Genomic DNA, 14,239 nt, shown 5'->3' with positions numbered 1-14,239 from the left:
AGCAAAACTGACTATACGTGTAACATGATCATTTCCTACAAGGGAAAACAGGCTGCTTACACCCTATTGGCAGGGTCTGAAGCCACATATCACCTTGCCTTTGGTTAAGAATTCTGTTCCTCTGATTATGGCTCACGGAAATACCATGGACACAAAGATTTCACTACAGCAATATTCTTCACTACCCATTTCATCATAAGGAAAACTGCAAATAATCTAGCTTTTCAATCAAGGGCCTCCTGAAAAAATGCACTGCTATATTTACACAATGGAACATTACAGCCATTAAAAATTTCTTAGCGGGGCTTGAGGTTATGGCTTAGTGCTTGCCTAGCACGTTTGAGGCACTGGGTTCAATCCTCAGGACCACATAAATTAATTAATTAAAGGTATTGTGTCCATCTATAACTAAAAATATGTATTTTTAAAATTTCTTAGGTATGTGTTAAAGGAGTCCCCCAGGGAATTATAAGTAAGTGACATAATAACATTTTCATGATAAACACTTTAGTGGAAAAGGTGTTACTGTACCATATCATCCCATTTTTATGAAATAACACAGGTGCGTGTATTTACTTATGTGGGTACTAACATCCACCAAAACACGTAGAGTGATTAACTACAAGTAGCAAATTCATAAATTCTTTATTTTCCTTTTTTTTATTTCAAAAATTTTTATAATTCATATGTACTTCTTTTTTCCCTCTGTACTAGGGTTTGAACCCAGGGTCTCATGCATTTAGGCAAAGGCTGTACCACTGAGCTAAATCCACAACCTTCTTCACTTTATTTAGGGTCTCAGTAAATTGCCCAGGTAGCCTCAAGCTTGCAATCCTCTTACTTCAGAAATTCTGAGCAGCTGGGATTACAGGAGTGTGTACCATGACCTGGCTCACATGCATTACTTTAAAAAAAATAAAATTGTATTTTAAAAAGGTTATCTTGGGCTGGAGATGTGGCTCAAGCAGTAGCGCACTCACCTGGCATGCGCAGGGCGCTGGGTTTGATCCTCAGCACCACACAAAAACAAAATAAAGACGTTGTGTCCACTGAAAACTAAAAAATAAATATTAAAAAAAAAAAAAAGGCTATATTTACTCCCTGCTCCCCACCAACAAGATGGCCTGGCAAAATCAAGGGGGCAGCACATTTAGGTGATTTATTACTTCTAAGAAAAACTCTCATCCCAGTTTCTGATTCCTTGTTTCTCAATCACTGTCTTCCAGACACTTCCGAAAGGCATTGTCTCTACTTCAAACCATGCAGAGCTGCTCAGGAGCAAAGAGAAGGGAAGCCAAAGTTCATGAGGAGACTGAAACATCACTCCAGCAAAGCTCCTCAAGGAACTTGCCCTGGAAAGCATCTGCTACAGCCACTGCCCCAGCCCAGGCATCAGACTCCAAGACTCCCACCCACAGGTACGTTCCCTTTGTAGCAATGTTGTGAACACTCCCAAGGAGGACTCGAAGGGCAACAGTGAAGCACTGACAATACTCAGGAGCTATGGTTCTCAGCTCCTGCTTTAGACTGACCCCAAGAGCAAGTAAACAACAAAAGCGAAAGCCAGACTGCTGGGTTTTACCCAAGCCCTGCTGCTTTAGAATCGAGTGGGGTAGGCCTAGGAATTTTTTCTTAGACTTCAAGTGATTTTGATGCAGGCAACCCACACACCACCATTCAGCAATCATCTATCAACTGTTGGCTAGAAGGAACTGAGAAATACCTACTCCATCTGACTGCAATTATATGAGCATCAAAGTCAAGTGAAAAGGATGAAAGGTCTCCAACATAACCCAGATCACACTACCCTTTTGGTATTTTAACAAATCTCATCACTGAGAGACTCTTCTTTTTAACTTCATTAAATCATCTTCTCTTAAGTTACCGTCCGATTCTTTTATTTGATCTTTTGTGACCACTGGACTTAGGATATGTGATGAAGATGGAAAACGGGAACACTGCAAACAAAAGAAACACCAAGTGCTCCTGTGTGGCTAGCCATGAAGCCACAGAGCACCCTCCTGCGCTGGGCTGTCACACTGCCACCAGCTGGGTATAGGTCAGACCTCAGCAAGACGCTGCCCAGGGTCTATGTGCGTCCCCACCTGGCATCACACACTTAGCCCTATGCTCTGGGCAAGACTATCTTCTTTGTGACTTTGCTACCTGGGGAGGAAAAGTGGAATGTCATCCATGGGCATTTTTAGATGACAATCCCTACTGGATTACACAGAACCATGACCTCAACATTCTCGACTCACTAGCTTTCTTTCTAGACCTTTGGTGACTGAATTTGTGATAAAACTCTACCCTACCATAGAAAGTCACTAAAGCTTTGGCCTGTCACCTCAGTAGCAATGGAGTCACTGATTTCCTAAAAATGATATTCCTACTTAGTCACAAAAAGTTAGAATCATTTTCCTGTCATGGTGGTTTTAAAACACGGTCCCAAATTCTTTGATATGCCTCTCATCCAGAAGTAGGGTTCTACACATTGTGAATGTCCTAAAAGCCACTGAATTGTACATTTAAGATGGTTAAAATGGTGGACTTATATAAATTGAGTGGGGTGGGGTAAAGTACTGGGAATTGAACCCAGGGATTTGAACCCCAAGCTATACCCCAAAGTTCCTCCTTTCTTTAAGACAGGATCTAAGTTGCCCAGGCTGGCCTTGAACTTGCAATTCTCCTGCCTCAGATTTCCAAAGAGCTGGGATTACAGGTGTTACACCGTCACACCTAGCAATAATGTGATTTTTTTTTACTTCTAGGTAAGCAAAATTAAATGTAAGCTTCCATTATCTCCTTCCTTTGAATGAGAGCTGTGCCTAGCTTGCCCTGTAAAATAACAGAAGTGATACTGGCACTGGCATTAAGAAACTGGAAGGTGTTTCCATTTCCCATCTTCTAGGATGCTCCTTCTTAGAACCTAGCTATCATACCCTGAGAAAGTGTAAGCATTTCTTGCAGATTCACTAAGAGACGAACTGAGGTTCCCAGGACAAAAAGCCAGCTTAGCTTCCCGCTGACAGCCAGCACTGAATTATCAGCCACATGAGCCATTTTGAAAGTGGGTCCCCAAAGCTACATGGAGCAAAGGTAAACCACCCCTGCCAAGTCCTAACTCAATCACAGATTCATGAGCAAAATAAATGCCTAGTGATGTTCAAACCACCATTAAGTTTTGTGATAGTTTGTTACACAACAATGAATAGCAACCACTTCTACAAAATAAAAAGTGACCTCGTAAAACAGGTCAAAAATTCTGACCTGGTACCTTGTCGGCAGACTCTGGCAAGCCTAACAGTCAGCACTCGTCCAGTCTTTCTAATGTGTTTACCCCACACTCACGTCACTCAACCATGTCAGGAGTGAACCAGAAGACATTTGACTTTCTTGCTAAGTATTGAAAAAGGAAAGGTGGGGTGGGGCAAGAAGATATAGGATACAAAATCGTGTAGACTATCAAATAATAAAAATTACAGGCAGCTGTCAATGAACCTTAGAAAAAGGACCTTGACAGGCTCCTTCCCGGCCCTCCAGCTCTGCTACTCCTCACCTCCAGTCTCTCAGGCGGAGGCTCGTTCTGCAGGATCCTCAAGGCTTTAGCAGCAGCATCGTGTTTCGCAGCCTGTCTCGTCTTTCCTTTCCCATTGAATTGCTGTCCTCCCACAGAAAGTTCAACTTGATAAAGTAAGGGTGGAACTGGAAATGGGTAAAAGTACCTAAAAATAAAAGGGAGTTAAGAAGATTAGTTTTGAGTTGTTGATAAGTCACCCATACGTTCTCTGGCAAATTCCAAATATTTCCTTCATTATGACCTAATCACATTAACATTCGCTTGCTACAACAAAAAATAATGAATCAATATGTCCAGAAATTTTGTAAAAGTTTTAAAATGAATTCCAATTATTATATAACTAAATACTGGGTGGTAATTCACTCTTCATTTAATACACAAGAGCTTATAAATTACATTAGTTTAATTTATAATGCTAGCCTATTCTGACAAAATCTAAAACGGATTAGACTTTGGCTGAAACAGAAAGTTAATTTGCTTTGCTTCTGCTTAGATTTTCTCTTGCTTGTCTCCATAGGAAGTCTTTTAGAAAGGACCCTCATTGTGAGATAAGGTGGCTCAGTGGGAGAGCATTCGCCTCACATGCCGAAGGCCCTGGGTTCCATCCCCAGCACAGAAAAAGAAAGGAAGGATTCTCATTTCTAGAAGCCCCACCTGTCCATAACCTTGCAGAGTTTGCTTTCTTGCACTTCAAACTTCTATTTCTAAAATGCAGAAGGAAGGCAGAGAAAGAAATACTTCCATTTTGATCGTCAATGTCTTATGTCTTATTACTTCCAGAGGTTTTCAACATGGGACATTTTCAAATGTCAATATTTTAGTTCACCAAAGCCATTTACAAAACATACAAGTTCAAAAGTCAAAAGATACCAAATAAACAATAATCAAGAAATCTACAAATGCTGAGAATCATGGTGTTGTAGGAATCATGTTCAAATACGATTCAGTTACACAAAGTAGCTACGAGGGTGCTCTCCAGCTAGACTGCTGGGGGCCCAAGAACAGTGCTCATGAGGAATATGATTGGGTTCTTTCCAAAAACAGAAGTTAAAAGAGCACTAAAACAGTTCCAAAGGCACAAGTACCAAATTTATTCTCCACTTGGCGGGCCCAAAGAAGACAAAGTCATTATTCATATAATTCACAGATAATAGTCTGTATAAGAGATCAGATATATTTTTACCTGTATTTTACAAAAGGTCACACATACGTACCTCGGGGGATAAGCACCTCCTCTCATGTTGTAGTTGTAGGTGGACTGCATCCGAGAGTAAGGGTCAACAGGCTTATACATTGGTTTTTTTCCAAGTTTCATGCACAGTGCATTTAGTTGAACAGTAGGAGTTATGCTTTCTGCAACACAGAATCAACACAGAGAACTGGGGTTTTTTTTCCTGACATAAGAATGATGATCACTAAAATAAAAAAGAACAGCATACCTTCTACTAATTATATTCATGATGCATTACAAAAAGGGCCTGAGTACTTCACTGCTAGAATCAGGTCAGGAAATCCAAGAATCTGCTGTGACTTCTCAAGATTAATACACAGGCAACAGCATAAAATATATTTGAAGAGCTATCGGAGAGCACAATAATTTAACCCACTACCAGTAAAAGCCCTACTGTACAGTTGTCAGAAATAAGTTACAATATGCGTCAGTTTTCCCACTTTAAAAACCCTGTTTGGGCTGGGGATACTTGACTCGTATGCACAAGGCCCTGGGTTCAATCCCCAGCACTACCAAAAAAAAAAAGAAAAAGAAAAAAAAAACCTGCTTCACTGTCCAAATTACTTTATAGTTTGAGAATGCTTTACCAATATAAATTTGCTTATTCTGATTTACTATTATTGGCTTACATGCAGAAGTATGTTTGTTCATACCACTTATTTGAATAATGCATTTATTAAATACTAACTGTATGCAAAGCACTGTGCTGAGCTTGAGAGACATACAGGAGAAGGACAATGCAATGGGCAGGCGCCCCAGGTCAAGATCACTGAGGCAACAGCAAGTAAGTTCATCTGGAGAAGCCAGCTTGGGTCCAAACAATATTCAGATGACCTCCATCCTTTATATCACAAGGCGTTTGACTAGTGATCATATCTGTTAGCAAAACGAGATCCACTCTCATTCATCACAGAGCAAGTCTTTACCTCAGAATTTTCATATTTGTCTTTAGAAAATATACACTATTAATTTTTTAATTTGTTCTCTCTGTTCATGCAATTCATAAACTTTCATAAACCATTTAAAAAGAAAATCAGTGGGGTGGATTGGCATATGCCTGTAATCCTAGCAGCTTGGAGGGTGAGGCAGGAGGATCCTTAAGTTCAAAGCCAGCCTTAGCAACTTAGCCAGGCCCTATCTCAAAATAAAAAGGTCTGTGGATGTGCCTCCAGGATATAAGCATCCTAGGCTAAATCCCCATTCAAAAAAAAAAAGAAAGAAAGAAAACCAGCCTGAAAAGGTCAATGACAGTGCACAAGCACATTTTAAAACAATCCTTCAAAAAATAAAAACAAGGCCAGGCGCAGTGGTACATGCCAATAATCCCAGCAACTCAGGAGGCTGAGGCAGAAGGATCAAGAGTTCAAAGCCAGCCTCAGCAAAAGCGAGGTGCTGAGCAACTCAGTGAGACCCTGTCTCTAATAAAAAACAAAACAGAACTGAGGATATGACTCAAGGGTCGAGTGCCCTTGACTTCAATCTCTGGTATTTAAAAAAAAAAAAAAAAGAATTGCTTTATGGGGAAGGGATCTGTGGCTCAGTAGTAGAGAGCTTGCCTAGTATTCATGAGGCCCTAGGTTAGAATCCCAGCCCCGCCCCGCCCCACAGGAAAACAAAGAAAAAATAGACTATTTTGACCAAACTCAGTGCATTAATCAAATTTCTTTGGGGGTGGGGGGCTGTGGTGGGTACTGGGGATTGAACTCAAGGGCACTCGACCACTGAGTAACATCCCCAGCCCTACTTAGTATTTTATCAGAGACAGGGTCTTAATGAGTTGCTTAGCGCCTTGCTGCTGCAGAGAATAGCTTTAAACTTGCACTCCTCCTGCCAAAGCCTCCCAAGCAGTTGGGATTAAAGGCATGAGCCACTGCGCTTGACTTCCAATTTCTAAGAATATCCTTGGGGTCTATACAACCAGAGGGTCACAGTAGTCACCAGCCTTTCATCCTTGTGTTAGAATTCTACTTTATACAAAATCTATATAGTTGCATCTTAAGTTCAGCCTAAATCATTTTAAGAACAGCACAACCCAGAGAATTTACCTGCAGTAGAGAATGAATTCGAAGACTACCATAAAGAAATTAAAGGCAGCCAGGTGCAGTGGTGCACACCTGTAGTCCCAGTGGCTTGGGAGGCTGGGGCAAGAGGGTTGAGAGTTCAAAACCAGTCTCAGCAACTTAGCAAGGCCCTATGCAACTTAGCGAGACCCTGTTTCTTTATTTTTCTTTTTTTGTGGTGCTAGGGATTGAACCCAAGGCCTTGTGCATTCGAGGCAGGCACTCTACCAACTGTTTCTAAAGGGCTGGGATGTGGCTCAGTGGTTAAGCGTCCCTGGGTTCAATCCCTGGTACCAAAAAAAAGGAAAGAAATCAAAGACAAAAAGAAAGGTCTGACTGAGACTTTCCAGACTAGTCCCTGCCTACCCCCAGCCTGGGGAGACTTCATTCATGGGAGGGGACTTTGCCAAAACAGCCACTTCAACCACAGCCTTTGGGTCAGTAGTCCCCAACTTTCCACAGACATAGCTCTTGATTTGTATTGTCCCTGCTTGAGGCCCTTGTTTAAAGAGCTATGACCTCCTACTTATATGTAAGTAAAAATATAAGTTATTTTCAGTTCCTTTTGAACCATCAGGAAACATTACTGACATCAGCGCTTCTGATCAACAGATTATATCAGTATTACACACTGACCTGACATGATCCCACCTAAAGTCCATGTTCTTAATAATCTGTACAACCTTATCAAAGAAAAAAAAAATGTACATTCCTTATGCTTTTCTGAAATCTTAGAAATGTTTTGGGGAAGCCTCCTGCCCGTGACCAGCTTAGCAGATCATCAGAAGAGAGACTGTAGACTGAGAAGTGCTGCTTTAGGGGCTGGGGTTGTAGCTCAGTGGCAGAGCACTTGCCTAACATGTGTGAAGCACTAGGTTCAACCTTAGCACCATATAAAAATAAAACAAATAAAATAAAGGCATGTTGTCTATCTACAACTATAAAATAACAAATAAATAAATAATTAAAAGAACTCTGCTTTAGGGTCAGGATAAGAATTCCTGGGCTGGGGTTGTGGCTCAGTGTTAGAGCACTCGCCAACCACATTTGAGGCCCTGGGTTCAATTCTCAGCACCACATAAAAACAAATGAACAAAATGAAGCAACAGATGGGTGTATGCCACAGTGTAGGATCTGTGCTTTCAAAACCTATAAATTAGTTAAGAAACTATCCACATGCATACCAAAAGGTACTTCCAGACACACTTTGGGAAAGGAACCTGTCTTGGGCCACACATAATACCTATTTTCTTCCTTTGCTATAAAAAGGGCAGGCTATGGGTTTAGAAAAAAATATTTCTTTCAAAGTTCTGACAGCAGCTCCAGTTCAAGCTTGCCTTTTCTTTTTGTATTGGAGATTGAACCCAGAAGGTCTAACCACTGAGCTATATCCCCAGCTCATTTTATCTTTTATTTTGAAGGGTCTCATTAAGTTGCTTAGGACCTCACTACTGCTGAGGCTGGTCTCAAAACTTTCAAGCCTCCCCTGCCTCAGCCTCCTAAATTGCTGGGATTACAGGTATGCGCACCACGCCCTGCTGTGTTGGGCTTTTTTTTAAAATACTATTTCCTTCAGTTTCCCAGTGCTGATCTCCAAACATTAGCGGTACTAAGATACCAACAAATAAAAAGTATAAGCTCTCAATTCAAGAAATCTGATGTCAGCTGTAACATGTCACCTGGACCTTGAACACATTTTATGGTCATGGCTACAAGGCCTGGTCATTGACTTAGTAATTTATTCTTTTACCCTATTTTCCTTCCTATTGTTTTTATAAGTAGAAAAAGTTTTTCTAGTATCCACTGACTAGAATTGAACAGCACTCCATGAAAATATTATTCTTTGAAAGATGGAGTTAAGCAGAGAGTCCAAAGACTATTTTCTTAAATGTTAATAAACTTTGAACAACTCAGCAAGACCTGTTTCAAAACCTAAAAGAAAGAAAGGACTGGGGAAGTAGCTCAACAGTAAAGCACCCCTGGGTTCAATCCCCAGTACCATAAACAAACAACTAACTATTTGGGAGACATCCAAATAGTGTCTTCCAATTACTTCTCATAGAAGAGATATTGCAAAGTTGATTTAAACATATTAGTATCATACAAATTAAGACAATGTAATGTGTTTGAGGACTCGTCTAAAATGTAAACCCATTAGACAAAAACCTGAAAAAAATCTGGGAATGCCGACAAGGTTCTAAATTGCTGTCCTCTACTCTCCTAAGACTATACTATTCAGACATTGCCTCCACTTTCAGAAGAAAATCAGTCCCACAGCAAGCAAAGACCTGAAAATGTTTCTGAACCCAAATCTAAGGTAAGGCCTTCAAAACAGTTCAATCTGACCTCAATACAGGCCGAGGAAGGCAAGGCTTTCTTCCTTTATAAAGGTGCTCCAAATGCACATCTTCATTCTTAAAATTAGGTTCTATCAATCCCATCACTATTAAACTAATACTCTGTCAAAAAACATCACTGCATAGTGATTCCTTAACTGTGGCTTCACTTGAGGCAGCAGGGGGAAAGCCTGCAAAAGCACAGACACGGGGTCCCACTCCCAGGACTGGGACCAAACAGTAGGAGGGACATCTGGGCTGATGTATTTTCAGTAGGCTCCCAAGTGATTCTGCCTGATACGCCCCAAAAAGGTTTGAGACACTACAAAATTTGGAACTTAACAAAATCAACTGCAGCTTTTATTTTTCTGATTTCCTTTATCACCAGATATCACTTTTCCTTATTTATAAATAATTCACAGAGAAAACACCAGTTTGGCTGTGTCTAGGACATTTAAACTTGGTGCCTAAGGCAATGGGGCTGACTTCACAGATTTTTCTTGCAGGTCTTAACTTCAAGGTTCCCTCAGTGAATCTTGATTCTACTCATAGGAAAATTTAAAGAATTTTTATTTCCATTGAAACATTAGGGGTCTCTCCATACTACAGTTCACTCGGTTACTCACTGAAGTACCAAACAGCATAACTCAAAACCCTGGCTGGCCTAGAAATCCAATAGCAGACGCCCACAATGCAGTGTCATCCCTGGTTCATTTTGGTGATCATTTCATGAAAAGAAGCTGGGAGGGGAAAAAATGCTAAAAAACAAAAGCAGTTAACCTCATGAACAGTGAGCTCTGCCAGTCCCCAGGACCCGCCCTCCAGTGTGCTGCCACTCTGCGGCCTTCTATGCAGAAGTCTGGCAGCAAGGTTAGAATCTGGGTTTTGATACTACATCAGACTTCTAATTTTTTAAACACTCTTAACCATCACCAAGGAGAGAAGAACTTCTTTTCTGAACAACTTGTGGATTTAAAAAAAAAAAAAATGCAGTTATAGACAAACATATAATATAGTGAAACTATTTAAGGGGCTAAAGTTCAAGTTAGAAAGTACATGTTCCAAAAAAATACTAAAAATAGTTAGTAAAGGGAATCCCAAAGTTAAGGTCTGCAAAAGAAAAGGAAAAAAATCCTGTAGAAGAAACACAACAGTTACAGAAAATGACTAACTGTCCTCCAAATACAAAGGAACACTTCAAACATAATTCTATGCTTTAGAATAACATTTTAAAACTAGGTGAGTGTGAAACTTCTGTTTTTCTTAAATACATTATTGCTTAATAACAGTAGCTACTATTTACCAAGCATTTGCGAAGAACCAGGCATTGCACTCCATACTTGTTATTTTCACATTTAATTCTCACAACAGACCTAATTGGTAGGTATTATCATCCCCATTTTATAGATGATACTGAGGTTCAAAAAAGTAGCAATGTGTTCAAGGTCACAGAGCTGGTGAGGGTTCAAACCCAGAGCCATCTGACTCCAAAGGCAACTCACCCAGGTATACTGTGGTGCCTATTTACCATGGACCTTGATGTTACTTTCAGTAAAATGAAATCTAACTTCATTCAAGGCCTGAGGTTTGCATGTGAAGAAAAATAAGGCATAATGAAGGAAGTAACTCAACCTTAATATTTTTGCTGCAAGGCCTGGATCAGAAACAGATGGCCCAATTCCTTACCCACACCATATCCCTTTGAACCACTTCCGAAAAAGATAAAGCCAGATATGCCAAAATTAAAGTCTAAAATGAACTTTAGCACAGGCAGCAAATTTTAAGAACCGAAAGCAATAATAATTAGCAAAACTTAAAGCCATAACCAGTCCTTACTCTCTAAGATTAGGAAAGTGACAAGGATAACTGAAATTACAGACAATCCAAAACACTGAGACCAATTTCTACCTTTCATCATCAAACCTTTGACCTAGATTGCTAACAAGTGGCACACTGCTTTCCCAGCAACACACACACACACACACGCACACGCACACACACACAAGCACACATGCACTACCTCTCCCTGTCTGTCTACGTGCAAACAAACAGGAAAGGAGCCAGAGGACAGCCACAGACAGGAGGCAACCAAGGGCCTGGACAACTCATGGGAAATCAATCACAGCACTTGGGAACGTCTATTCAGAATCCTAAACAACCACACACTATTTGGAGTTTTAAAAGCCAAATATCCCCAAAAGCAGCACATATTTTCTTTGAGTTAATCCACAAGGATGAAAAAAGAGCCAACTCTTCAAAAATCTACATATTTGCATCTGTTGCCTTAACAGTATGAAAACACATTTTAAATCACAGTACCACTTTCAAAAGTAGTAAAAATAAATAAATAAATAAAATTTCCTGGTGGATTACAAATGCATAAGCAGGTGGACAATATTTACCTTACAGTGAGCTGGACCTTGCTCACGCAAAAGCTTACACTCAGGCTGAATCTTGGAGAAACAGGCTAACTCATTCACAAGACACACTGGGGTTTTCTCTTTGGGGTTTGCCACGTCAGAAGGAACTGCAAAATAACGTAAGAGTGCTGAAATCTACTAGGAGTATTCAAGACTGCTATTCCCCCAGGGATATAAAAACAGAGGGAGAACAAACCTAAGAACATCAGCAGCAGTGATGCAAATCTGCAAACAATGCTGGGAGCTCAAACATAGAGAAGACACCACTGAGTTTTTTTCTGAACTAGTTAAAGCCATGTAACCAAGGAGCAGATATGTCTTCCAAAGAGAGAGAACAGCAGTCAGAGGAATTACCAAACCTCAGCAAGCAAGCAACATCTGGAATCTGATGGTGCACTGCTACTGCAGCCCAAAAGACGGGTAGCAAGGAAGTCTTCTGAGCAGAGAGAAATTGGTTACCGTGGCAGCTATCAGATGCAGCCTGTTGGTATTTCACCAAATTCAACATGCCAATACCATCTATCAAACAGGTCTGTCATTTTCCACAGACCCGACTTCTCATTCCTGGAGCATCCCTAGTCCTTTCTCCAGAGTCTGCCAACCTCCAATGATCTATTTCTGACAATTACACATATAAAATAAAATGGCCACAGTGGGTAGGAGTTTTACAAAGTCAATAAAATGTGGGTAAAAGAACACATGAAAAGAAAAAGCAATAAACTCCACAGGACTGAACTAGTCTGTGCCTCTTCCTTTTAAGACAGTCATACACAGCAAATCTGGGGAAACAGAGTCTCTAGGGAATGGTGACAAGTCAAGAATGCCATCTGGAGAGGCAGTCCAAGGAATCCTGGAGGTTCTCTGGAAGATGCCATGCATCTGAGTAGGAGAAGCAAAGCTGGAGGAACAGATTTACAAAATAAAGGAAATGAGAGGATAAAGGAGGAAATTCAAGGAAAACTGCCAGGCAATGAGGCAGGGCTGAGGAGACTTTGCTGCAAGGTGACTCCACCTCACTTCTTTAATTGGTCTTGCCACTTTGCAGGGAAAGGGGAGACATAATGTCATTTTTAGATTTTTTCCCCCCAAGTGTTGAGTCTTTTCTTTAGTTCATTTTCAATTTCCTGATAATCAGATTTAAATGCTTCTAAATATATATACATATATATTCACATATACGTGTATATATACAACATATACTTTTTTTTTTTTAAATCTCTGCTTCTTTATTCCATTTCTAATTGGTCCAACTGTGGTTTCTGAACTACCTCTGGAACCTCCCAAATTTAAAGTCACTTGTTCAAAATAAAAATCAACAAATGCCAACGTACTCTTTTGCCTTCCAGTGAATCTGGCTGCCCCTTCCTTGGGATAAAATCCTGTAGCCATACAGGAAGGCTTGCACAAACAAGAATCATCAGTTCTGGGAAATAATTTTAAAAGTAAAATTTCCCATAGAACAATAACTGTCCAAAGTGGTACTTACTGTTCAATTCTTTCTTTCAGCTACCACTTTATAACAGACCAGGCTTTACAGTGTAAGCAGCTTCCAATCATCTTTCTCACAAATTACAAATGGTCTGTCAACATGAGGTTCCATCAACCCCACAACCAGTGTTCTAGATCTGGATACAGAAGCATGGTTGGTTATCTTCTCTTCTGCTCCTTGAAGGTAAATGTGAGCCCTACCTACACCTGCAACCTACTTGACAGATCAGAAAACAAGCTGAGAAAACATTTGAAACAGAAGACACTTGGATTCATACGCTTACCTGCAGCTGCACTGGTGGATGTAATAGATGCAGAGGGTAAAGCAGAGTTTTGAATAGGTCTACCTGCATTTTCAGAGGGCAGAGAGCTAGTAGTAGAAGGAATACTCATCAAAGGCTGTGAGAGAAGAGACTGGTTCTTGTTCAGTATTTGGCTCCCTGAGAGAGCAGCAGATGGGTTCTGAACTTGCACTTGGACTTGAGACATGGTCACTTTCAACAAAAGTGAACAACTGCAGGTAAACAGCTTTCAGTGCAGGTTAATTCAGTGCTATGAAGTCTAAAGTTCTACCTAAAAGTTGTAAGGGAAAGAAAATAAAAAGGTAAATTATAGAGGAGATATGTAATTCAGTCAAAATCGGTGTTACCTACTTAATTATGAAAATAGTCCCATTTAGCATGTAGCTATGTCGATTTATTAGAAATGTTTCTCCATGGTATACATCAAGTTGTCTCGCCTTGTGTGTCCTACAGTGTTTTTAGAATGATTTCTAATACCCACATGTCCTGCATGTTCATTTCACAGAGAGGCAATAGGGTTGAGTACTTATTGTTGAATACTGGGAATTGCAAACTACAGCCTACACTCAAAAATACAAATTTAAAAGCATGGAGAGGTTTGTTTTGCTTTGTTTTTATAGTATATGGGTATAGTAAAGGTTTTTGGTCTCAAAATTATGAGAAACTGGAAGCAAGCTGGGTTAGTAACACCATCACCAGATTAATATAAACACTGCTTCCGTCTAAGGTCCGTAGGCTCAGACTGGTACTCTTGGAGTATTTCCTTTATTTGACTAAAAGAAGGAAGGAAGTTCTCACTTTTGCTGTTTCTTTTTTCTTATG

General features: G+C 40.2%; 1 protein-coding gene across 1 annotated transcript in view; it reads right to left on the bottom strand.

Annotated features, from left to right (window-relative positions):
• The window catches only part of Stau1 (staufen double-stranded RNA binding protein 1), a 54,293-nt gene that overhangs the window by 24,155 nt on the left and 15,899 nt on the right, over positions 1-14,239 (bottom strand). Inside the window, exons 3-5 of the mRNA XM_071609004.1 lie at positions 13,400-13,688; positions 4,795-4,933; positions 3,560-3,725 (exon numbers count right to left, since the gene is read on the bottom strand). Of these exons, the coding sequence (XP_071465105.1) occupies positions 3,560-3,725; positions 4,795-4,933; positions 13,400-13,604 (510 nt within the window). The 5' untranslated portion in view covers positions 13,605-13,688. The remainder of the gene's footprint in view (positions 1-3,559; positions 3,726-4,794; positions 4,934-13,399; positions 13,689-14,239) is intronic.

Source organism: Marmota flaviventris, chromosome 2 (assembly GCF_047511675.1).
Source record: "Marmota flaviventris isolate mMarFla1 chromosome 2, mMarFla1.hap1, whole genome shotgun sequence".
NCBI lineage: Eukaryota > Metazoa > Chordata > Mammalia > Rodentia > Sciuridae > Marmota > Marmota flaviventris.
Note: the sequence above shows the minus strand (reverse complement) of the source record. Positions and strands in the feature narration are given on the sequence as shown.